Raw genomic sequence first — 24,908 nt, 5'->3', positions numbered from 1 at the left:
ACCCCTCTCCATCTAAGTCTTAGGTAGTCACAACTGCCAGGAGACCATTCTTCCCCGGCCCTCCATGCAGAGATCTGGATCAATTGAAGGTGGCAGGGAGAGAAGGGGTGAGCTGGGCGGTGGCAGGCGCAGGGCGAGGCAGTGCAGCCAGCGGAAGAGGCTCCAGGACCTCGGCGCGTTCCAGCGGCGAAGGGTGGGTGGGGCGGGAGTGCCGGGCTCCCGCCCCTCTTCCCTCCCTTCCTCCCTCCCGCGGTCCTCCGGCCGGCGGACCCGTGGGCAGGCACTACTGGAGTTGGACGACCTCCGCCCTGCCCCAGACGAGCGCAGCAAGGAACTGCCCAGAGCGCACTGCAAGCCCCTGGGATCGCCCCTGTCCGCGAGGGCGGCGCAGGGGTGGCGCATCTCGGGGACTAGCGCACAGCTGACTGCCCGCGGGTGCCGGGCGCTCGGCAGCTCTCCTCACCGCGGGAAGCTGGAGCGCCGACGAAATGGTAGCTCGGGTCGGCCTCCTACTGCGCGCCCTGCCGCTGCTGCTGTGGGGTGGACTGGACGCCGAGCCCGCGGACCGCGCAGGCCAGGAGCTACGCAAAGAGGCAGAGGTAAGCGGTGTGTTCCGGGCGAAGTTTGCAGACAGGCCACCCCGCGGTCCCATCTGAGCAGACGATCTGCATTGCGTTCTCGCTGTCCTCCGCCCCCTGCACACTTGCACACAAAGAGCCGGGGCACAATTCTTCCCCCTGCCAGGTTTGGGACCACACAGGCACGCGCGGATCCGCACTGATGGGCGGGGATGGGAGTAGGGACAGCGAAGGGACTGGGAGGCAAGAGCTGAGAGGGAATTCCCACCCTCACTGCCTAGTCTGGGCAGACGTGATATTCATTCACACAACGGTGGTGGGCTGGGGGGAAGCCCAGATGGGGTGCCGTGGAGAGGTTACTGCCGGCTGAAACTTCCGAGCGGAGCCGGCTTCCCGCACTGGGCTGCCCTGCCCAGCTACGGCAAGCCATTTAAACTGCGCAGAACCAGTTTCTTCGTCTATAAAATGGCTAAGAGTAGGGTACTCTGGAGAAGTGCTTATAGGGAGCTTTAAACAATGTTTCAGGACTGAACGTGAGAGAGGGGACAGGAAGGCCAAGGTGAATCTCAAAGATTTCCCATTTCACTTTCCTACAGTGGACTTAGCTGCTCGCTGTCGATTACACAAGGGAAACTTTTTGTGAGGTAGGGCTGGGGATAGATTTAGGTGTCTGTTTTCTTTCTTTTTTTTTATAATATTTATTCAAGGATTTTTTGTATCAGTTTTCATTACTGTGTTTTTTTTTTTTTTTTTTTTTTTTTTTGAGAGAGAGAGAGAGAGAGAGAGAATTTTAATATTTCTTTTTTAGTTCTCGGCGGACACAACCTCTTTGTATGTGGTGCTGAGGATCGAACCCAGGCCGCACGCATGCCAGGCGAGCGCACTACTGCTTGAGCCACATGCCCAGCCCCATGGTGTCTGTTTTCTAGATAAAAAGTAATTGTAATTACACAACAGTGTCATTTCTTGCTTTCCCCAAAGAAGCATCTCTGTGTCCTTCTTCTCAAGAATAGGACCCATGTCTCCACTCTTTTAAGAAGTGAAAATAAGTTTTCCCTGTGTCCTGAGACTCTTTCTCCCATAAACACTTCATTCTGCCCTAAAACTGCCAGTTTAGAGGTTCTCACTATCCACAATACTCCCCTTGTTTATGAGGGGCAAACTGAATTTGGGAAACCTGCAGAATAATGAGGAGGGCCCTCTATGACTCCTCCTCCAACAGCCGGCTCTAGTCACTGCTCCGGAAGATTGTCCCTTTAACTCCCTCAGCCCTTACCCTTCCAAGTGCTGGTTTCTTGTTCTGTGCTTCCACTTTTGCATATTCAAGAAATCACTTTGCTTCTCTGAATTTAGACTCTTACAACATCAAGTGCAGAGTCCTTGAGGCCCCAGGAGAAGGATTCTGTCTACCAAGCCAAGTCTTGTTAAGAGTCCCACCCCACCCATCCCCAAATTGGGTCCCATGCAAACCTTGGCAGAGGAACAGACAATATCTCTGCTGCCCATGACTGTGGTGACCACAGATGGAGGATTTCATCTTGGGGTATGCTTGGGGAATTTAATATCTAGCAGACTGAGTCCCTTTCAATCTATTTAGCATAAACTGGGGGAAAGGAATTTTTAACTGTGAGCATAGAAATATTTTTAAAGCATAAAAAACTCTGAAAAAGTGTAATGGGTGCATGTGTGTCTCTGTATGCCTATGCATATACATACTTATGTGTATATATACATATATATATATGTATATGTATGTATGTGTATATATATATATATATATGAAATTGTGTGTGTGTGTGTGTGTGTGTGTTTAATTGCATGGGCTTCCAGACCTGCATGCAAACCAGGGGGTTATAATGCCTATTTCACAGGATCATTGTGTGGTTTCATTGAGCTCATATATTTAAATGTTTAGCATAGTACCTAGCACACAGAAAGAGGAAGTTGCTGTCAATGTTATTGTGGATGTTATAATTATCCTTCTCATTATTTTAGAAAACAGAGTTTCAGATTAAAGTCCTGGCTTGGAGACTAGCTCTCCCTAACAATCACAGTGGACAAAATATGTAAGGCAACTATTTTCAGCATTGGAAAATGGGCAGCACAGGACTACAATTCCTAAGAGATGGTGTTACAGTTACTATGGCTACATTACAAATTACCCCAAAAACTTAGTGAAGTAAAACAATCCTTGATTAAGTTCACAGACACTGTGGGTCAAAATTACAAATAGGGCAAGTTGGGGCAGCTTGTCTTTGCTCTGCAGTATCTGGTGCTGGTATCATCTAAGGGCTGTTCACTCACATATCTGGCAGCTGATGCTGGATGTCAGCTGAGCCTCAGATCTTCTCCATGTGGACCTATCCACACAGTCTGTCCCTGTAGGCTAGATTGGGCTTCCTAACAATATGGTGACTGGGTCCTGAGAATGAGTGTTCAGGGTGGTGGTGGTCAGGGCGGATAGGTAGCTTTAGATTGCATCCTTCTTATAGAGTAGACTGGGAAATCACATAGCATCACTTTTTTTTTTTCTTTGATGGTACTAGGCTCTCTGTCTCTAAACTACATCCCCAGACCTTTTTAAATTTTATTTTGAGACCAGGTCTCACTGAATTGCGCAGGCTGGCCTAGAACTTGGTGTCCTCCTGCCTCAGCCTCCAGAATACCTAAACTGAGATTACAGGCTTGTGCCACCATGCAAAGCATCACTTCTGTGGCGCTTCATTGGCTACAGGGGTCCCAAGCCCTACCGTGGTTCAACAGAGACCTCACACCTGGTGGGAAAAGTGTTGAAAGTCACAGGGTGAGAAGAGCGCTAGCGTGAGAGAGATCATTATGGTCATTTAGGGAAATACAGTCATCATAGAAGGGAAACTCTCAGGTCACCACAGCTCTTGACTCCCGGGACAATTCCCTGACTGCAATGGGGATAGGGGGCAGCTGGACCTCAAGTAGAGCACAGAGTCCTTGTTGAGCTGAGGTGACATAGGTCAGACGTAGCTAGAATCTGTGGAGCAGTGCCTCCTGGAGGAGGGGACAACACTGAAGGGACTCCCACACCTCTGGGTGGAGGCTCACTCCAAGTGCTCTCCTGAGGACGGTGGTGGCATATGTTGTTGGAGACTGTGTGAGGCTTACCAGAGAACAACAGTTATGTGACTGAGAACAGAAAAAAGGCCCTAGAAGTCGAGCACTTCGGGAAAATGTTGGAGTTTGGTCAACCAAAAATGGAAAAATCTTTAACACCCCAGGCGTCCACTTGAAACTCTGGTGGTGCCATGCCTTAGGGGTGAGGACCATGATCTAGAGTAAGCCCTACTTAAACAAAGCTCAGAAATGGCTAGACATAAAGTACTTTTGCCCATGTCGTAATTTCCTTAAAAGGCAACTGTTCAAAACAAAATAATAGAATCGTAAATTGGATGTTATAACATAGGCCAAAGTTATGATAATAGCACAGGGATGGCGGGGGCGGAAAATGGAACTCTACTGTTGTGGATCAATACATTTGTGAATCAAAAGTGTCAGGTGTGAAGTAGGAGATGGGATGTGTCGAGTGAGAAGTGTAAAGTATTCTAATATTGGTACAATATTAACTCCAAGGGGACTAAATTAGGTTAAGGATGTACTTAAAACCAAGCCTTGACAAGATCTGCAGCAATCTAATTTTTGCCTCTGTATATTTGCATATCCTGGATATTGCATATAAATTATCTAAAACATGATCTTTTTTTGTGACTGGATAATTGGAAATTTTTGACACCCTCTCCCAATCAAGAGTAGAATAACGAGATTTAAAAAATTGGTAAAGATGGAGAAAACTTGAGCAACGTGGTCAGGCGCCTTGATCTATTTGATCTTTTTAAATTTTTTTTTAAAGAGAGAAAGAGAGAGAGAAAATTTTAATATTTATTTTTTAGTTTTTGGCGGACACAACATCTTTGTTTGTATGTGGTGCTGAGATCGAACCCGAGCCGCGCACGCATGCCAGGCGAGCGCGCTACCGCTTGAGCCACATCCTCAGCCCCCTATTTGATCTTGATAGAAAATTATACTTAAGAATGGCAGAATAAGGGTTGGGGATATAGCTCAGTTGGTAGAGTGCTTGCCTCACATGCACAAGGCCCTGGGTTCAATCCCCAGCACCACACACATAAAAAAAGAATGCCAGAATAAACTGGGCTCAGTTATGCACGCCTGTAATCCCAGTGGCTCGGGAGGTTGAGGCAGGAGGATCAAGAGTTCAAAGCCAGCCTCAGCATCTTAGTGAGGACCTAAGCAACTGGGTGAGACCCTGTCTCTAAATAAGATATTAAAAAGGTCTGGGGATGTAGCCCACTGATTAGTGAAACCACCGGGAAATTAGAAAATATTTGAAGTGAAGTAACAATAGAACATATTCCACATCAACATTTTGGGATATAGCTAAATCAGTGATTAGAGTGACTGTAGAGATTGAAATGCCTCTAGTGGAAAAGCAGAAAGGTTTGAGATCAATGATCTAAGCTTCTACTTTAAAGAAGCTAAAAGAGAGAGAGAGAGAGAGAGAGAGAGAGAGAGAAATCATACATGCGCAGATTGAACCCAAAGGGCATAGAAAGAAAGAAATAATTTTAAAAATAAGCTGTGTGATCATAGCTTATTTCCTTTACCTCTCTGGACGTCACTGCAGCTCCTCCTCTGTAAAATAAAGGTATTTGGGGGGTATTTTTTCTTTTGGTACTAGAGATTAAGCCCAAGGTCACTTTACCACTAAGCTATATCCCCAATTCTTTTTATCTTTCATTTTAAGCCTGGGTCTCACTAAGTTGCCCACTCTGGCCCAAACTTGGAACCTCCTGCCTCAGCCTCCCAAAATGCTGATATTAGAGGTGTGCGCCACCACACCCTGCGAACTTCTTAAATGACTTCTAAGATTCTCTCTAGCTCTAGCACTGTTTGGCTTATTATATTTATCTGCCTCTGCCTCTGCCTCTGCCTCTGTGTGTGTGCGCGCGCAAGTATGAGTGTGCGCACTTGAGTGTGTGTGTGCACATCACCTACTGTGTGGCCACAACTGTCTGAATGTGTCTATGTTCCCATGTCACTGGGTGTGTCCCTGCATCTTGTGTGGGTGTGTGGCTCTATGTGTCCCCTGTGTGTGTGTGTGCACACCAACTCATAAAGTTGAGGATTTTCCGCAGAGGGCTTTGCCTGGGAGGAGGCTCAGCACTTATAAAGCTGTGTTATGAACAAGTTCATTGTCGCCCACTTAAGGAAAGCGAGAGCTTCTCACAGTACTAGAAAGTAGGAAGAGCCTCCACTGCTGAGTTGCAAGATTGAAAGTTAATGAACAATGTCATTGCTCTGGCCCCCTCTCATTCCCAGCCAGGCCCTGTCCTGCAGTTTAGTGACAGACTGCCCCAAAGGATCGGTCTACCATTTACTTTACTTGGACCATCTTTAGAACAACCAGACAGTAGTTCCAAGACCTGCCTCCCACTCAGCTGCTCCCAGTGTTCCAGTACTACAATGGGCTGGATCATTTGTTTCTCTAGGGAGATGTTCAAGCTACAGTAGAGTTTTCACCCCCAGATGCAATGTCTGTTTCTCATACCCCGGAGCCATTCATTTAACTTTTATGAATCAGAAACCTAGAAGCCTGGGCGTGGAAACCATTCCCAAGAGCTCAGCATAATGACTCATGGGTACAGGGTGAATAGAAGTGAAGAAGAGATTCCAATGGGTCTCAGAGGACCACAAGTTGGTAGAAAAGCATTTGTTAAGTCAGTTTGAAAGTGAAGAAGTCTAACAAGAGTGGGTCATGGAATCAGGCAGGGAGAGTCAGTTGAACAACTCCTCCCTAAACTTGACATGGGTGAGGGCATTTTTGGTGCCCCAAATTCAGCCATACAAGCCTAGTGAGGTCCTGGAGTCCATATAGTATGGCTTTTTCATAATATAAGGAATATAAATGGGATGTAGATAGAGGCGAGTAGTGTTTTTCCAACTACCTTAGGGACAGAAAAGAAAAAAAAATGAACAGACTACTGTAAGAGGTATCTAGGTTACGCCCAGACAGAAGTTTGTAAATATGAGACTAGGAACAGGAAAAGTAGGAGAAAAGAAAGGGAGCCGCGGGCAGGACTTAGCTCAGTGGTAGAGTGCTTGCCTAAGCATACGAGGCCCCCCGGGTGGTTAGATCTCCAACAAAAGAAAGAAAAGAAAGGGGGAGGGGCGGGGAAGCCAGGAAGAAGGAAGGGAGGAAGGGAGAGAGGGAGGAAGAGAGAAAAATGGGGAGGGTAAGGCTTTTCCAAAAATAGAGCTGAGGAGCTGAACTGATCCCACTGCAGGGGGCCTTCCCCAGCTCCCAGGGGCTGGAAGTGAAGGCAGCCTCCTGAAGCACATGCTGGCCTTTGTGGACGACCACTCTTCAGTCCTGTTGAGCACCTGAGGCTTGTAGGATCTGCTTGGGGTGTTGGCAGGAGTTGGGGCCCAACCTCTGTTTGAAAACCTCAGAGTCTTCTGCCTGAGCAGCGTCTTCCCTCTGCTCTGCCCCTGGACCTCCCTAGGAGAAGGCAGGAGACCTGCAGATGGAAACACCCCAGTTTTTTACCTTCCTCTTGGTTTAGAGCCCACCCCTTGCAGGGAGAGCTTGGGCCCTCTCCTTTGCTGTCAAGCCTTGGAGTCACTTGCTTGAAACAAAATAAAACCTCTGGGCTGGATGTCAGAGGATCTGAATTCAAGTATTGGTTCTGTCACTCACTAGGACATTCTAACAAGGCGCAGAATTCCCAAGATTTAATTTTCTCATCTTTATACAATGGGAATAACAACGCCTGCCCTGGCTGTGTTCTTGCAAGGTGATTGTGAGGCTCAAAGAGGGCATAATCCCTTTAAAATCTTTGTAGTTGTCAAAAGTCTATTGTGCTCCTGATTACCAGAAAATGTTTTCATGTACAGAACATGTTGGGGCAGAATGTGGCTATCATCCCTTGCATCTTGACTTGGCTAATAATACTACACATGTACCCGAAGCATATGCAAAACCTACAGAGTCACTACGGAGAAACAAACAAACAAAAAAAATTATCAGGAAATACAATCTGAAATGGACTGTATTGTGGGTGAAGCAACGTGGTTTCTTCATGAGTTTGCCATTTTGCAATTTTTATTTTTATTTTTTTAAAGTAGCTAATTTATTTTTGAGAGAGAGAGAGAGAGAATTTCAATATTTATTTTTCAGTTTTCAGCGGACACAACATCTTTGTTTGTATGTGGTGCTAAGGATCGAACCCCGGGCCGCACCCATGCCAGGCAAGCACGCTACCGCTTGAGCCACATCCCCAGCCCCATTTTGCAATTTTTAAATTCTTGGTTTCGGCCAGCTCAGGGGTGAACACCTATAAATCCTACTTGGGGGGCTGAGGCAGGAAGATTGAAGTTGGAGGCCAAACTGGGCAACTTAGCAAGACCCTACCTCAAAATAAAATAAAAAGGGTTGGAGATGTAGCTCAGTGGTAGAACACCCCTGCGTTCAATCCCCAGTACCACACAGACATACACACACACATACACACACACACACAATCTTGGTTTCATTTCTGTTGCTGAAACTCTTTAATGCACAGGAAGTGTCTAGGAATGAGTCATAGACTCATCTATTGAAGGTCCCTTCCAGCAATAAAGTTTTGTGGCCACAGAGGTATAAATAATATTTTTAATAGGACAACTGTCATGAAGCTTTTCCCAAGCATCTTCTTGAGTTTTCATGATGCCCTTGTAAAACATTAAGTAACTGTCATCGTTCACACAGTTAGGCAGTTTCAGAAGCAAGGCTACAATAATAGAGCAGGAATATGTATACGAGGGCAGGAATATATACATATATTATATATATATGAAGGTACAGTGTCCACGTGTACTCCCACCCCCACCCCCATTTCATAGAAGACAAACCTGAGGTGCAGGACTTGCCCCAGGACTCCAGCTGGCAGTAGATAAAACTCAAGCCTCTGGGTCCAGTGTTCTGGCCCTGCCAGCCCCGTGACTCAGAGTTCTTGACTAAGGCCTAGGATTCATAGTTGGTCTCCCTGTTCAAAACCAACCAGAGTTTCCCCTTCCCTCAGGCATTGAATGGACTGGGCTCTACGCACTCACCCAGGACAAGTCTGGGCGCATGCAGGACTAGACCTCTCAGAGTCACCGTCGTCCCACCTGCCTGGCTGGTTTCAAGGGAACCATTTTCATTTTATCCAGACACCAGAGCCACTCCCAGGGACACTCAGAGGCAACTCCCCAGGAAAGTGGCCCCATCCTTAAGCAAGTGGGAAGGGCGTTGGCATGGGCTTAGGGCGGGGCAAGTCACCTCTGGGGCACAGCCCTCCAGCTTCCTCTCCATTCAGCTCAAACCTTGGGCTCCCCAGGAGATGATCAAGTCCTTCCAGGTAGGGACAAGTGGCCTGGGAACTACCTCAATGAAGAGGGGTGGGGATGACCTTTGATGGGTCTCCAGTTCCTAAAACACACACCAGACAAGTCTCCAGAAAACAAAAGCCAGGAGAAGAAATGATTCCCACAAACAGGAGCTCTGCCTCCTGGACGGTCCTTCGTCTTTTCCTGGGACCCTGACCACATTGCCACCCCGCGCCCCGGCCCCACATCCTTTGCTCTTTCTCCCATGCAGAGTTGGATGTTTCTCCCACCTTTTCAGGGGACACTGAGGTACGGGAAATGTAACAGAAGAGGTTTGGGGACAGCTCCTGGAGCAGAGGGAGTCTAACCCTGCCCCCTCCTCCCGCCGGGCCATGGATCTGCCTCCCACCCCCAACAGAGCTTTAGAGCTCTCAGCGGTGACAGTGATAAGGAGCCCCTTCCTGTAATGTTATTTATAAATTTTTAAATATATGCGCACTCAGTATAAACTAAATTGAAGAGTCCATAAATCCTGATAATCTCTATTATAATACTTCAGTGCTTTTATGGAAATATAAAATATCAGATTCTCTGGGTGCCTCTGCTTGGCTGGTGTCCTGGGCACATGCTGATTCTGTTTATTGGGAGTTCAGCCCTGCCTTGCAATGGCAGGGTCCCAGAGCCCAGAACTCCCTCTCTGATGGGGCCCCTGGAAAAAGCCTCCACCCCACCTTGCCTGCCAGAGTACCGGGCACGGCAGCCCGCCAGGAAATGGGAGCCGCCAGACCATTTCCCTCCCTCCCCCCTCTGTCCAAGGCTTCCTAGTTCCAGAATGGGAGCCAACTCCCTGATAAGGACTGGGCGTGCCAGCCAGGTTGACCTGTGACCTGTCTCTCCCAAGTCACTCGCCCAGTAACACTGCTTCTAAGGAGACATTAATTCCCTGGCTTCCTTTAGAAAGTCCTCTGTCTTCACAAGAGGACAGGAAAAGGACAAAGAAAAGAACAGGCACCTGGAGGAGTGAGGCAAGTGGCAGGCAGAAGCCCCTGGACTGAGACCATAGATGTGGCTTCCTTGTTCCAAGCAGTTTCCACGTTGCAGATGGGTGGTGTTTCAAAGTCTCTTGTTTATTTTCCCTCTGAGTCGAATCAACTGGATGACTATTTGTTGAGCATTTACTAGGTAGCAGGCGCTATGCTAAGCATGCATTGCTTTGTTCAGTCTTTCTGTGAATCTTGTGAGGTTCTCACATTGTGGGTGAAGACAAGTTCAGGGAAGTTGAGTCATTCACTCCCAGCCACCTAGCAGAGTCAGGATAGGGAAGAGAGTCTCAATCGCAAGCTCCGGGCCATTCTAGGCTGCCAGATTATTTTGAGCAATAAATCATTCTCCCGCTCAAGCCACTAGAACTCCTTGGATCCGTTGTGAATCTGAAAATAGTATACGTTTATAAAGGGAAAGAAGAAAGCAACAGTAACACAGAAAAACAATGACACTGACTTGCGAAGTGTTCTATTGCCTGGGAAAGGGGTTCCTTAGGAAAGTGGCCTTCAGCAGGGCTGGCTGAAGACAGATGTAGTTGAAATCCATAAAAAAGGAGGCTGGACACCTGCAAATACCTAGGGTCTTGCCAATCCTGGCTTAGAGTCTTGTCTCATTCCCAGCTGTGTCCTTTCCTTGAGGCAACAGCTAGGATTGGAATTATTTTGAATTAAGAAATAAGGTGAGGGTCAGAGAAAAAGTCAGAAAATGATCTCTTTACAGGTAACAAGAGATTGTGCGTGTCTGTATAAGAATTAAGCAGGTGAGATGACTATGTTTTTATACAAGGTGACATCTATGGGGCTTGATCAGTGAGAAGGGGAGGTGTTTCAGCTCCCAAAGGGTAGGACTGTGACAGGTGAGGATAATGAGTCGCATGCTCTCTCCCCTGGCCTCCAAGAGCTTTGTCTCTGGGAGAGCAGCTTCCAGGTATGTGAGGACAGTGGGGGAGGAAAAGGGACTCATACTGTGGAATGATCTCTGATGTCCTAAGTTCCTCTGAGGCTCTCATCCAGGTGCTGGCTTCGTATCATCTACACGCTGAAAGACTCGGCAGCTTCTTTGAGCTCCAGGGTCACCGTTCTGACACTATCACATTCATCTTCCCACATCTCTTCTTCCCTTAGGCATCCACAGGCAGCAAATAGCACCACCTTCCAAGTTAAAAATTCAGAAGTCATCCAGATTTCTCTCTTTATGCATTGCCTACAATTAATCCCTCAGCAAGACTAAAATAAAACCGCACTCTTTATCCTGGCCAACAGCCCCGCCTCTCTGACTTCATCTCACGCCCTGCTTCTTCACACTTACCATGTTTTCTGCTATTCCTTAGACAGATCGATGTCATCCTACCTCAGGGCTTTTGGATTTGCTGTTCTCTCTGCCTGTGCCGCCCTTTCCCACCTCATTGGGTGGCCGGCTGGATCTCCTGAACACGGATCAAATATTTACTCTTCAGGGGGCCCTTCGTTGACCTCCTGATTGTGAAGTTTCTAAGTTATTCTCAATTATTTCACTCAGGGTGTTTTTCTTTATAGTACCAATTTATCTCCTTTATTTTCTTGGTACTGGTGTTTTTATTGTCTGTCTCTATACGCTAGTGTAGAAGATCCTTTAGAGAGTTTTATTTGCCGTTATACCCAGCAGGGCCCCTAGTATATGGCATGAATTAACAAACTCATGAATGAAAGAAGACATTGAAGGTTTCTAATTCAAATATGCACCTCTAGGAAGTCAAGATTTTATATCCATCATAAGGTTGAAGGTAAGCACATTGATGTTCACAGGGCCTTAATTATGTCTGCATTTAGTCGGGGAGGATAATTGTTTAGCAAGAATCCAGAATGAGAGAGAGAATTCCCAATCCAGACATGACACAGCCAATATCTGATCAAATCCTGATCAATAGCTGAGCATTTTCTAAACAAGCTGACTGATTCAGAGCAAATTTGATGCATATTAATGGTGTCTATCTATATACCACATGTATAGCTATTCTGCACACAGACACCGTGGTAAGTCCTCTATAAGCACTATTGTGATTAGTCCTCACACAAAAACCCTAGAAAGCAAATACAATTATTAAGTTTGCTTTACAGTTGAGAAACCTGTAGCTTGGTAACTTGCTCACTGGGATTCAAGACCAGACCAGCCTCACTTCAGAGCTCATAAGGGTCCAGCATGCCCACTAGATTTCTAACAATGCCATAAGATGATGAGGAAGCCAAAGTTAACCTGAAATTGAGTCTGGGTCCTTGTGATTTTTTAAGCCCAGAATTCTTTTTGCTATAATTTACAGACGCTCTTGGGACAAGAGGCAACATTGGGCTAGGCTGTATGTGCTGGGGACCTTTAGAAACAAAGCGAAGGGAAAGAATGCTAGGAAACTGTGATGTTCCTCTCCCCCACAGGCATTCCTGGAGAAGTATGGGTACCTCAATGGACATGTCTCCAGAGCTCCCACTTCCACCCAATTCAGCAATGCCATCAGGTAGGAAGCAGGGATGGGAAGGACTTGGGCATGCAGGGTGCAGAGCGCCTGTCTTCTCCCTCCTCTAGGAGGGTGGGCGATCCATATCCCAGGAAGTCAGTCCTCACCCCTACCCACACTCCCCTTGTGGTCCTTTATCTCAATTCCTCCTGGCAGAGAGTTCCAGTGGGTTTCCCAACTTCCCATCAGTGGCGTGCTCGACTATGCCACCCTTCGGCAGATGACACGTCCCCGCTGTGGGGTCACAGATACTGACAGTCATGCAACCTGGACAGAGAGGATGAGTGCGCTGTTTGCAGGACGCCGGGCCAAAATGAGGCGCAAAAAACGCTTTGCAATGCAAGGTGAGCAGTGTTGAAATCCAGCTGGGCTGGGACCACCCAATGTTCTGAAGCCCATGGATGGAAAAACTAGCCTGGGACTGGGCTTTGTTAGTAACCTGTCCTTTCTAGGGCAGGGAGGGGTGGGCAGATAGGATGTTTTGACACAAGGACCATAATTATGAATAAGGACATTTAAACCAGAATTATACCTACACTGATGAATTTTCATTGTACAAGTATTTCCCAGATCAAACCCCATCAAGTCCACTGAATTCCTTGATCAATTTTCTATGCAGAACAGTTAAACTACAGCCAACGCTTTTCATTTATATTAAATTCATCAGAATCAATTCTTTTTCATAACAATTATTCAACAAAGATGTGATCCATCTTTGCTGTGTTCAGACAGAACACGTCTTAACAGCTTTATTGAGATGGAATTCATGTAGTATGTAATTTACCCATTTAATGGGTTCCATTCGGTGATTTTTAATATATTTGCAGAATTGTGCAACCACTACCACAATTGAATTCCTAATTTCATAACATTTTCATTACCCCAAATAGAAACTCTGTGCCCATTAGTGGTTACTCCCCATTGTCTCCTTCCCCAGTCCCCGTGGGAACCACTAATCTACTTTGTCTCTGAGGATCTGCTGTTCTGAGCTTTTCTCACAGCACACTTATTTATTTGCTTATTTACTGTGGTGCTGGGGATTGAACCCAGGGCCTTGTGTATGCAAGGCAAACACTCAACCAACTGAGCTATATCCCCAGCTCTCACAGCACAGTTTATACAATATACTTTCTTCTTCTCCCTCCATCGCTTTTGTAGCTTTGTCTTTTCTTACTCTCCTCCTCCTTCTCCTCCTCCTTTTTTGTTTGGTTTTTGTAATACTGGGGATCAAACCCAGGACCTCAAGCTCTACCACTGAGCTATATCCCAAGCCAGTTTTTCACAAACAACAGGCTATGTGTCTTTTTACTATCATGATGGCTTTTATTAAGTCAATTTTTCTCTGGTCATTTTTTGCTTTTTCATGATTGGGAACAAGATGAAGTTTTCCCATCAGGTCTTCATGTAGAGTTAATTTTACTGTGAGCAATTTGGGGTCATTGCCACTTGGAGTTGTGTGAACTACTTTTACCGATAATATTCCTACGAATGGGTTTGAAGGCATGGAGTGTGCTTTCATTGTTCAGCTAATCCATAAGGAAATTGTAGGCAGTTGGAGGGCGGCTGTTCCCAGCCGTTTTCACATTCTGCTGCATTCACATGGCAGGCCACTTGGGGTGCCCTGTGCAGAATGGCCTCATTCTTGGTAAAGCAAGGAGTCAGCGATGAGGTCTGGACCCCGGGGGTCAAAATGTCCTTGAATCAACATGTTCTTCATCCCACCGTGTTTCTGAGCAGCAGAGGGGAAGAGTGAAGTGGGAAAGGAGAGGCCTGAGCTCAGGAGGCCAACAGAACAGACAGAACCCATCCCAGGAGCCGCAGCCCTGGGTTCGTGTCTTGTGATCAGAGTTCCGCCCCTCCTTCTCCCTACTCTGCGATGAAAGGCTCCAAAGAAGAGCCAGTCCCTGATTACCAAGCGTAATCAGGGCTTGTTGGAAGAGCACAGTGGAAAGTGGGGTAGCCCCAGAAACAGTCTCAGCAGCTGCACTGGGGGCCTGAGCTCTGCGGTTGCTTCCATCTGGCTGTAACTTTCCTTCTCCTGCCCCAAGGAAGGATCTAATGGAGTGCCTTTGTCACTAGTCAATTTGGAGTATCTATTTTGGACAGAAGATAGTAGCACTTGGTCAGTTAAAATACAGAATGTCCAGCTAAATCTGAATTTCAGGTGAATACAAATTATTTTATTTAAATTTTATTTATATTTTGAAATTCAAACTTAACTGGATATCCTGCATTTTTTTATTATTTATTTTTTTAGTTGGACACAATATCTTTATTTTATTTATTTATTTTTATGTGGTGCTGAGGATCGAACCCAGGGCCTTGCACGTGCTAGGCAAGCGCTCTGCCGCTGAGCCACAATCCCAGCCCTCCCCACCCCCCATATCCTGCATTTAAAAAAAATTTTTTTTAGTTGTAGATGGACACAATACCTTTATTTAATTTATTTATTTTTACTTGGTGCTGGGGATCAAACCCAGGGCTTCACACATGCAAGGCAAGCACTCTACCACTGAGCCACAACTCCAGTCCTGCTCCTCTCTGTGCCTGCAGGTTTAACTTTTAATCCCCCTGTTCCTTTACAGAGCTAGTGGGGGCAGGAGGTCTGTGAGGTATATCTGGGGTGGTAAAGGTAGGAAAAGGCACAGGTATTTACTGAGCACCTACCACCTGCCAGTCAGCTCCACATTGCTTTCCTATTTAAGCCTCGTATCTTACATGTGTTAAGTCTTATTGACCCCACTTTGTAGAAAGAGAAACTGAGGCATGGAGAAATTCCACAATTTATGTAAGTTCACAGGTGGAATTATTAGGCTCCCATTGCATGTTCTAGGACTCCAAGTTCCTTCTCAGACAGTGGCTAGCTCTCCCCCAACCCCTTTCCTCTTCCCTTTGGGAGTTTCTTTTTTTCTTTTTTAGTTGTAGATGGACACAATATCTTTATTTTTTTTTTTAGAGAGAATTTTTTAATATTTATTTTTTAGTTTTCGGCGGACACAACATCTTTGTATGTATGTGGTGCTGAGAATCAAACCCGGGCCGCACGCATGCCAGGCGAGCGCGCTACCACTTGAGCCACATCCCCAGCCCAAGACACAATATCTTTAATTGATTTATTTTTTTTTTTAATGTGGTGCTGAGGATTGAACCCAGTTCCTCACACATGCTAGGCAAGTGCTGTACCACTGAGCTACAACCCCAGGCCAGGCCCCCTATGGGACTCTGATGCAAGGTCTTTGGGGGGGGTACAATGCCAGGTACTACTACAAAAGCCTGGGGGTCATCGTGAAAACCAGCTCTGTCCAACCAAGAACTTAGGATGGGGCCTGAAGTGACCAGCCTTCTCCATGAGAATTGACCTTGAAAAGGATAGGGCAGAGGGTTCAGTCCACTGCCTTGGACCAGTTCCTTTCTTCCTGGAGGGCTCACCAGCCACCCATCCATAGCTTGTCTCCACTCCCAAGGAAGCAGTCATTTTCTTGGAATCCCTGGTTGTGTTCATCCTCTGTACCTCTGTCCCTCAACAAACACAAACATATACATATTTTTGCAGAGTTTTATCCTGAGATCTGTCATCTTCATTGGCTACCTAAAGTCAGAGAATTACTACTCCTGCTCTTTCTTACCCATAGAGAGGGGGCCTCTCTCTAACCGCAAACAGACAGGAAAAGCCAGGTACCTGCCTATAATCCCAGCAACTCAGGAGTCTGAGGCAGGAGGATGATAAGTTTGAGGCTAGACTCAGCAACTTAGCAAGACTCTGTCTCAAAGTAAAAAATAAAAAGGGCTGGAATATAGCTCAGTGGTAAAGTGCCCCTGGGCTCAATCATCAACACAAACAAACAAAAACAAAACAAAACAAAAGCAGGAGAAGCCACCTCACATTGCTAAAGGATTGAAGGTTCATGGGGGGAGTCTGGGAGTCAGTCACCCCCAGCAGGATGTGAAGGAGCCCAGCTCTGGATGGTCTGTGTCCAGGGAAGACTTACAGTCTAACAGAGTGTTCCTGGTACATAATGAACTCTTGGTGGTGCCTCTGGACCCCAGCGCCCCCCCTTTCCCTGTCTCGGTCCCTTCCTTAGAATCATTCCCTCTTCCTTCTCGGAGGGTTGCTCACTGGCTTGGAGGCAGAGATTGGATGGATGCCAGACCAAACAAGTCCAGGGAGGCAGCATTGCCTTGAATGGAGCTCAGCTCAGGGGTGGGAAAAGGGACATGCCCTTCCCCCACTCCCATGGTAGGGAGGGCAAGGGAGCCCAGCCTCTCTCCTTCCATCTGGAGAATTTCAGCCCATGCAGGGCTGCTGCTTTGACCCGAAGGACTGATGTTCAGGCAGATTTACAAGGCAGGAGTCTTAGCAAATGGCCCTGCTTCTCCGTGTGGTATAATTGGAAGGAGCACTAGATTAGGGGTCAGGGACCAGCTCAGCTACTCACTCATTCTGTGACCCTTTCTCCCTGGTCTCAGTTACCCCACTCTGGGCCCAGAAGTCCTGCCTTCAAGCTACAAGTCTTCCTTATGGGGTTGCAGTCTTAGCACCTGAGTTTGCAGGGTTCAGAAACTGCCCATGAGAAACTCAGGAGCTGGTCCTTCTAGTCACCCTGTTCCTGGGTGCCCAGTGAACTGCAGAGAGACCCAGCTGACTTGGGGCAGAGGCCAGAGTCTTAGCCCTTGTGGAGGAACTGAGGTTTGGGGCAAAGGGAGAGAAGCTCTTAACTAAGCAGAGATGGAAAACTTTCCCTGGGTCTGTGACAAAACACACCCTTCATTCTTATTTGTTTTCACCTCAGAGCTCTCCAGAGTCCCTGCGGAAGTGAGGAGGAGGGCAAGGGGTCAGGGAAGGACCTCAGATAAATGGGTCTTAATGGTTGCTGGCCAGCTCCAGGCCCCAGGCCCTGAAAGAGCAGGGTAGAGCCTATGGGAGGTGGCAGGAGGCTATAAGGGGTGAAGAGAGCGGATGGGGCAGTCACAGCTGTGACCTTTGGGCTTCTCTGTCCTGACACTGGAGGCAGAGGCTGAGATTTGTTGCTAGCAAGAGACACAGAGCTTTTTCAGACTCAGTCCAGGCTGTGGGAAAGAATAAGACCACAGACCAGGGTTTCAGACAGACTTCTAGGCTTTTCCTAGGTAGAGGCTACATATCCTCCATCATATTGGGACCTCCCCCACTGGACTGGGGACTCTCCAGGGCAAGTCTCCTCAGTCTGAGCAGTCCCCTCAGCAGAGGCAGTGTCTTCCAGTCAAATGGGGGGTATAAGTGATCTGATGGGGACTTCAGATCAGAGGCTCCCTGGGCAGGGCCTGCCCTCCCCCCATTATACTGGATCCATGGGGACAGACACTTGCTCAGACCCAGTAGCAGGTGTGACTGACATGTCCTTTCTGACTGACAGGCAACAAATGGTACAAGCAGCACCTCTCTTACCGCCTGGTGAACTGGCCTGGGAGCCTGCCTGAGCCAGTAGTTCGGGGGGCTGTGCGTGCCGCCTTCCAGTTGTGGAGCAACGTCTCAGCCTTGGAGTTCTGGGAGGCCCCGGCTACCGGCCCTGCTGACATCCGCCTCACCTTCTTCCAAGGGGACCACAATGATGGGCTGAACAACGCTTTTGATGGCCCAGGTGCTGACACAAAACCTCTCTCCATATGGCAGGAGGGGGAACCCAACCAAGAAGCAGTCTGTGGGTGACAATGGAGCATCCCTTCTCCTCTTGGCCATGGCCCCACTCCAAAGTGCCCTCAGATTCCACATCTATAAAATGGAAACAGTGGTCCCTGCCCTAGTACACCTCACATGTCTGTAGGGAAGTCAGATAAGGTTCTGCTTGGAAAATGCTTTGCAAATTCTAAAGAGTATTATTTATTCTAGGAGAATCTTCTGAGGTCCCATCATCCATCAGGACTGGCCTTCTCTTGTTCTCTAGATCAGACTCTTAAAAAACAACCAGAGGTCACCACTTTACCCTGCTCCTATCCTCTGCCCCACAACTCACTGCCACAGTGGCTGCTACAACGCAAGTGAAATTCTATCCCCTGATAGCTACAGAAGTGCTGTCCTGCAGCCACAGCTGGTTTCCTCTGTCCCCACCCCAATGGCTTCTGGCTGCAGTGTAAAAGGTACTCCTTCCATTCTGCCAACACTGGCTATCAGAACCTGATTATGGGCTATTTGTGGGTCTCCTCTTTCCTAGTGAGGAAAGGAAGTATGATCAGATCCCTTTGGGGTGGGGACTTAAGCCCTGTATGGCCTGGGAATTTGGGCTCCCACCTCTCTTGCACTTTTCTGCTCTCCATCAAGCCTACCTGTATCAAGGAGCACTGCTAGGTCCTGCTGCTGGGAGGCCAGTTAGTACCGGAAGAAATCCAGGCTTTTCCAGAATCTACATATGGCATGCACACATGCTTACATGTAACGCATGTCATTCGTGATATCTATATGACATGTTTACTTTCATACCCAGGCAGAGTTCCAGTACCTAAGATGGTTCAGTGCTGGGGCATCAGGACATTGGACTCCCCAAGCAGCTCTCTGACTTGGGACAGATGCTTTGTCTTTTTGAGTTTGGTTTTCTCCTTTCTGAGACCTGTCTCTTCATCTCCTAGTGAGAGCTGCATGGCATGTAGCCTGCAAGAAATGGCTCTAGGCATATTCAGATTGCTCCTACCTTGGCTGACTCTCCACCCCCACAAGGCCCTCCTTTTATTGCCAGCCTCCCATATTTGTCAATCCCACCTGGCCTGAGCTCTAAGAAGGCAGAGCCAAAGGACTTTCAACAAGCTTCTAGGCTAACATTATCAAAGAGCAATGTTCTGACCCCTGTGTCATAAACTGCTTCTGCAGAAATTGAATCGTGAGGGGTGGGGCCCTGGATCTAGGCTGTGTGTGGGCTCCACTAAAATCCCTGATACAGCCCAACTCCCTCTGCTCACTCCTATGACAAGTAGAGAGAGAGGCTACCTAAAGAACCCTGGGAGGGCAAGAAAGCAAGAATACCCATACTTAGAAAATATACATACACATAAAAGTGCTGCATATCATAAGTTTACAGATTGATGAACTTTCATACACCCAGTATCCAAATCAAGAAACAGAATGGAAGGACCTAGCATGTTCCCTTCTCAGGGTAACCACCAATTCTTACTCCTAGATTCTTTTTGAAATAATTCTTATATAGCATATATGTTTTAGGGACTGTTCTAAGTTACTTGCACATATTTTTCACAACGCTTTGAGGAAGAAGCTTATTATCACCATTCCCATTTTCAGACCAGGAAGCTAAGACAGGGGAAGGTTAAAGTTGCCTGTCCAAGGTCACACAGGTAGTGAACTGTAAAACTAGGATTGGAACCTATGCAGTTTAGCCCCAAGCTGAATCTATACCATGGGACCTCTTAGAAGTCCACATCCCATAGTTTAGTCAGTCATCTGTTCACCTCCCCACACTCCAGCTGCTTAAGACTTAATCAGGAGGGAAATTATGCAACAGAAAACAGCCACAACACACAGGGGTATTTGCGTTTGGCGCGGATACGTGGGCGAGAGTCGCTGCTCCCCCTGACCCTCTGCGCCGCCTGCAGGGGGCGCCCTGGCGCACGCCTTCCTTCCCAGACGCGGTGAAGCGCACTTCGACCTGGATGAGCGCTGGTCTCTGAGCCGCCGCCGCGGGCGCAACCTTTTCGTGGTGTTGGCGCACGAGATCGGCCACACGCTCGGCCTCACCCACTCGCCGGCGCCACGCGCGCTCATGGCTCCCTACTACAAGAGGCTGGGCCGCGATGCGCTGCTCAGCTGGGACGACGTGCTGGCGGTGCAGACCCTGTATGGTGAGCCTCCCAGCCCTGCTTCTGGGCCACCCTGTCGTGTCTCCGTTCCTGCCCCCTCCCCTCGCAAGCCGCCAGTCCTTAGACCCTAAGCGCAGGAATCTGGTCTCCCCTCACCTGACCTCCCAATCCCGAAGCTCCAGGCTCCCCTCAAACCCGATAATCCTCAGTCTTCTGTTCCCACCTCTCCATAAGTCTCCAATCAATTCCTGGGTGCGATTCTCCCCTGCTGCCTTCCTTGCATTCCAATTTCTGAATTCCTGCCCAAACCCCAGCTTTGGCAGCCCCTCTCCCATCACATCCTTGTCCATCACTCAGATCCAATTAAGTTTACCTCTCTCCCATCCCAGAACCCAAAGCCCTCATCCCTCCCCACAATCCCACTGGCTCAATGCCCCCTCTGCACGTTGCTGATGCCCAGGTACTCCCAGTATTCCCAGAGCCTCGACCTGGTAGTGGGCTCAGACAAGGTCCTTCCCCTAGAGCAGACCAGGCCAGATCAATCAGCCAGTGCTACTGTCTTGGGACCTGCTTCAGAGTGCCAGGGGCACAGCCAGGAGGCCTGGGTTCAAGTCACTTGCCATTCCTGATTAGCAGTTGCTCTTAGGCAAAACATTTCCCCTCTAAGAGCCCTCATTTTTCCCTTTTGTTAAAAAAAAAAAAAAAAGGAGAATAATAGAGGTCCTGCTTAACCTACCTGGATGTTGTGCTACTGTGGGTCTGAGCATGCTTTGTAGCCTGGAAAATCTACAAAATGTAACAATGACGGCTGCTATTTCACTAGTGTTTACCACAGGCCAGGCACTTACACTTAAAACATGCCACCAATTAAATGTCTTTTGGACCACAGATAAGGATAATGGGGTTCAGAGAGGATAAATAACTTGCCCAAGGTGGCAAAGCTAGGAAATTGAAGACCAGGATTCAGGAGCCGATGCCAAATTTCTGCTTCACTCCTCCGATAAGTGAAGGCTAGGAGGTAATTATTATCATTGTTATAAATTATCACAGCCCTGGGGTCCTGAACCATGCCATCATGCCACCTGTGTTGCCCAAGATTTGGAGAAGATGATTCCCTGCCCTTCTTAGTTCCAAACCCTAGCTTTGTTTTCTGCTCCAATTGTATCTCAGGCTGTTGGGTAAGAGACAAGACTCCTGGGTTTAGTGTTATTATGGCTAACACCAACAACCAGGGCAGCTCTTATCTCCACTCCCACCCTCCTCCTTACCCCTCTTGTAAGACAATCATGAAAGGAATCAAAGGGAAGGGTTAAGTACTCAACATACCCCCACCAGTCTGTTCTCTCCCTCTTCTCTCTTTACTCCTAAAGGGAAGCCCCTAGGGGGCTCAAGGGCCATTCAGCTCCCAGGAAAGTTGTTCACTGACTTTGAGGCCTGGGATCCCCATAACTCTCAAGGCAGGCACCCTGAAACCCAGGGTCCTAAATACTGCCACTCTTCCTTCGATGCTATCACTGCAGGTAAGATGGTCCCACCCGTGCCTGGCTTCCTTCTTTCCTTCTTCATATCTCCAAGGGTCCCCAGAACTGGAGTACAAGGTGCAGGGATGGATTACAGAAGCCATAAATCCCAAACTACAAGCATTCTGCACAGTAGCAAGCTCACAGAAAGCCAAGTACTGCTTCCTCCTGTCCACATCTCCTCCAACTGTCCCTTGCGCATATCACACCCTTTGCTTGTTGATTTGGGAAGCTGGGTTCTTCATAATACCTTCCCTGAAACATGGCAGAGGTCAATGGTCATTCCTCAAGCTTCTCTTGTTTCCAAGCAGATGGGGACCAACAAGTGTACATCTTTAAAGGGAGCTACTTCTGGGAGGTGACACCTGATGGCAATGTCTCAGAGCCCCGCCCACTACAGGACAGGTGGGCCAGGCTGCCTCCCAACATTGAGGCTGCTGCAGTGTCATTGGAGGATGGAGACTTCTACTTCTTCAAAGGTATCAGCCCTGAGGCAGCTGAGAAAATTGAGGATTAGAGAGGGGAGGTCAAGAGAGGGGAGGAGACTCATCCAATGAGTCTCTGGTAAAGTCTACCCCACAATGAACCAGTGACCCCAGAAACACACTATCAGGAAATTTCTTTCAGTGATGAAGTGGAGAGCAGCAGGTGTCAAAGTTGTCCTGGGGAGCATTTCAGAGAAGAGTCTAAAGGGAAGCAGAGGACTGCTATTGAGCTCTGCCATTCCAGAAAGAATGGTGTCTTCTAAGGAATCCTGTGTGAGGCTGGGGTTGTCACTTAATTTTTAGAGCTTGCATTCCTTCAATAGGGAAAATAATACATTTTGGGGGGGAAGGAGGAGAAAAATAATGGCCAAAGAGTGTGCAGTATATTGCTATATATGTCATAATTCTTTAGTAGATAGTATTCATTCATTCCTTCATTCATGAAACCAATGTGGAGGTCCTTCTATGTGCCAAACCACTGGAAGTGTCAGAAATGTGGCCATGAACAACAACAACAACAAAAAACCCTTGCCTTTTAGAATTAGTAGACGTGAAGAAAGTTCCAAGACTTCTCCCTGTTCCATTCCTCCCCCAGGGAAGGGACTGTGCCCCCTCTCCAGGCCCCAGCCTGCTCTCCCTGCAAGCACAAATTGATAGGTTCATTCTGGGCTGTTGGCTGTCTGCTGACACCTGCTGGAAGCCTAAACTATAGCAGTCCCTCCCCTACAGTATATAACTAACTTGTTGGCGGCCCCCATTAACCAACAACCTTGGGCTCCAACTTGAGTGGAACAAGGGAGACAGCAAAGGAGTGAAGACCAATGGGTGGGACCAATGGGCTCCAGCTCACCCTGTCTTTCTCAATGCCCTACAGGGAGTCGATGCTGGAGGTTCCGGGGCTCCAAGTCAGTGTGGGGTTTCTCACAGCTGTGCCGGGCAGGGGGCCTGCCCCGCCATCCCGATGCGGCCCTCTTCTTCCCTCCTCTGCACCGCATCATCCTCTTCAAGGGTGCCCGCTACTATGTGCTGGCCCAAGGTGGACTGCAAGTGGAACCTTACTACCCCCGCAGTTTGCAGGACTGGAAGGGTGTCCCTGAGGAGGTCAGTGGTGCCTTGCCAAGGAAAGATGGCTCTATCATCTTCTTCAGAGATGATCGATACTGGAGCCTGGACCAAACCAAACTGCGAGTGACTGCTTCAGGCCGCTGGGCCACTGAGTTGTCCTGGATGGGCTGCTGGCATGCCAACTCGGGAGGCACCCTGTTCTGAAGGCAGCCCATCACCTAATGAACCCTCGGTGCCTTGAGGGTCCATTCACATCCCAGATGCAGGGGCAGAACCTGACCTGGAAGCCCCTGCCTCCCTGCAGAAGACTGAGCAGCAAAATCTTCACCAGGAAGTTTGTGTGCTTTTTGTTCCTTGGAGAACACTGCTGTTCCCACTACATGGAGGTGGGGGTGCGATCAAGCCAAGGGGAAGGAAAAAAGGAAATATCCCACAATTCTTTCCACTGAGGACCTCTTTCATTACCAAGCCTCAGAGATTTTGATTCTTCTGCTAATGGTTGTGTTCTGTCTGTGAGGAGACAGCACTGGAATCTGACCAGGAGGGATGCAAAACTCCAGAGGCTGGAGACTATTTTGCAAGCTAGACCCCTTCTTCTTAGGGTCTCCTGGCTCAGTTCTTGGTATTGTGTCTTATTTATTCAGATCTCTCCCCAGTAAGCTCCGATGGGGTGAAGGCACAGGGTCTCTAACCTCAGGGGCCCATTGGGGGTTCAGGATGCAGAACAAGAGGGAGACTTGTTATGGGTTTCCAAGGCTTTTGTCTGGGGCAGGAATAAACAGTGTCATCCCCAGCTGGTGGGCCTGCAGGTGGGAAGCAGCCTTCCTTGAACCAGTTCTTCCATCCTTTCCGGTGACAGCAGATGTGTAAGAAAGATGGACTATAGCAGTCTCTACTGTGTATATCGAACTTGTAGTATAATGCTCTTCTATCCAAGCCTGGGCCAGCCAGCTACATGTGAATGGGGGCTTCTGCCTCTCCTAAAAAAGCAAAATGTACTCATCCCCCCCACACACACACACAAACACCCCTGAGATAGAGAACCCTTGCCACAGGGAGAAGTCAGAGGGCTTACAGTGGGGGGTGGGGTTGCTGCACTGCTGCTGGTGCTCAGGATGCAGCCTCCAAAAGGATTCTGCAGGTTGGGGCAGGTTTTGTGCTCACAATGGCCCCATTCTCCAGGCCACACACACAGCATTCCCAGAGCTCCTGCTGTCTGGCCAAGAATAGCTGGGATTCCTGGAGAAGAAACCAACTCCCCAGCCTCCATCTTCTGCTTCAGCCAGTCTCAGCATTTATTTTAGCATCTCGTTCTCCTCCCTTCCCTCCACACCTGCCAGTGCCTCATCTGCACACACATTGACCTCCGCAAACAGCTTCCAGGGGAGAGGAGAATGGTCTGGGAGGGTTCCTTCCTTCCTTCCCGAGGGGCATTGCTGGCCCTGCGCCTGCCTTCTTCTCTGTGCCGTGGGGAGACTGGCCTTTGACTGCCCTGGGATTCAAGGGCCTTGTGCTACCCTGCCCCGGGGAGGTGAGAGAGGTGGCTCCCTGCCAG

At 48.2% G+C, this 24,908-nt stretch overlaps 1 protein-coding gene across 4 annotated transcripts; it reads left to right on the top strand.

The window, feature by feature from the left end:
- Window positions 1-280: 280 nt before the first annotated feature.
- On the top strand, window positions 281-24,243 carry Mmp28 (matrix metallopeptidase 28). 4 transcript variants are annotated; one of them, XM_048787779.1, is made up of 8 exons: window positions 281-599; window positions 12,425-12,504; window positions 12,661-12,848; window positions 17,898-18,122; window positions 20,080-20,325; window positions 21,654-21,803; window positions 22,112-22,282; window positions 23,163-24,243. In XM_048787779.1, exons 1-8 carry the CDS (start codon window positions 489-491, stop codon window positions 23,555-23,557), a joined length of 1,566 nt encoding a protein of 521 aa, XP_048643736.1. In that variant the 5' UTR covers window positions 281-488; the 3' UTR covers window positions 23,558-24,243. The 4 variants fall into 4 exon arrangements, with proteins under 4 accessions (XP_048643736.1, XP_048643742.1, XP_048643748.1 ...); XM_015495312.2 differs by having other exon boundaries at window positions 283-599; window positions 22,115-22,282; XM_048787785.1 differs by lacking the exon at window positions 21,654-21,803.
- The last annotated feature ends 665 nt before the right edge of the window (window positions 24,244-24,908 follow it).

Source organism: Marmota marmota, unplaced genomic scaffold (assembly GCF_001458135.2).
Source record: "Marmota marmota marmota unplaced genomic scaffold, marMar, whole genome shotgun sequence".
Classification (NCBI taxonomy): Eukaryota; Metazoa; Chordata; class Mammalia; order Rodentia; family Sciuridae; genus Marmota; species Marmota marmota.
Note: the sequence above shows the minus strand (reverse complement) of the source record. Positions and strands in the feature narration are given on the sequence as shown.

What these genes read in the sequence shown, in the direction of transcription:
- Mmp28 (XM_048787779.1), top strand. Translation starts at nt 489, where the DNA reads ATGGTAGCTCGGGTCGGCCTCCTACTGCGCGCCCTGCCGCTGCTGCTG. An exon ending in AGCTACGCAAAGAGGCAGAG is followed by an intron (nt 600 to 12,424) that starts GTAAGCGGTGTG and finishes TCTCCCCCACAG; the next exon opens with GCATTCCTGGAGAAGTATGG. An exon ending in AGACTTCTACTTCTTCAAAG is followed by an intron (nt 22,283 to 23,162) that starts GTATCAGCCCTG and finishes AATGCCCTACAG; the next exon opens with GGAGTCGATGCTGGAGGTTC.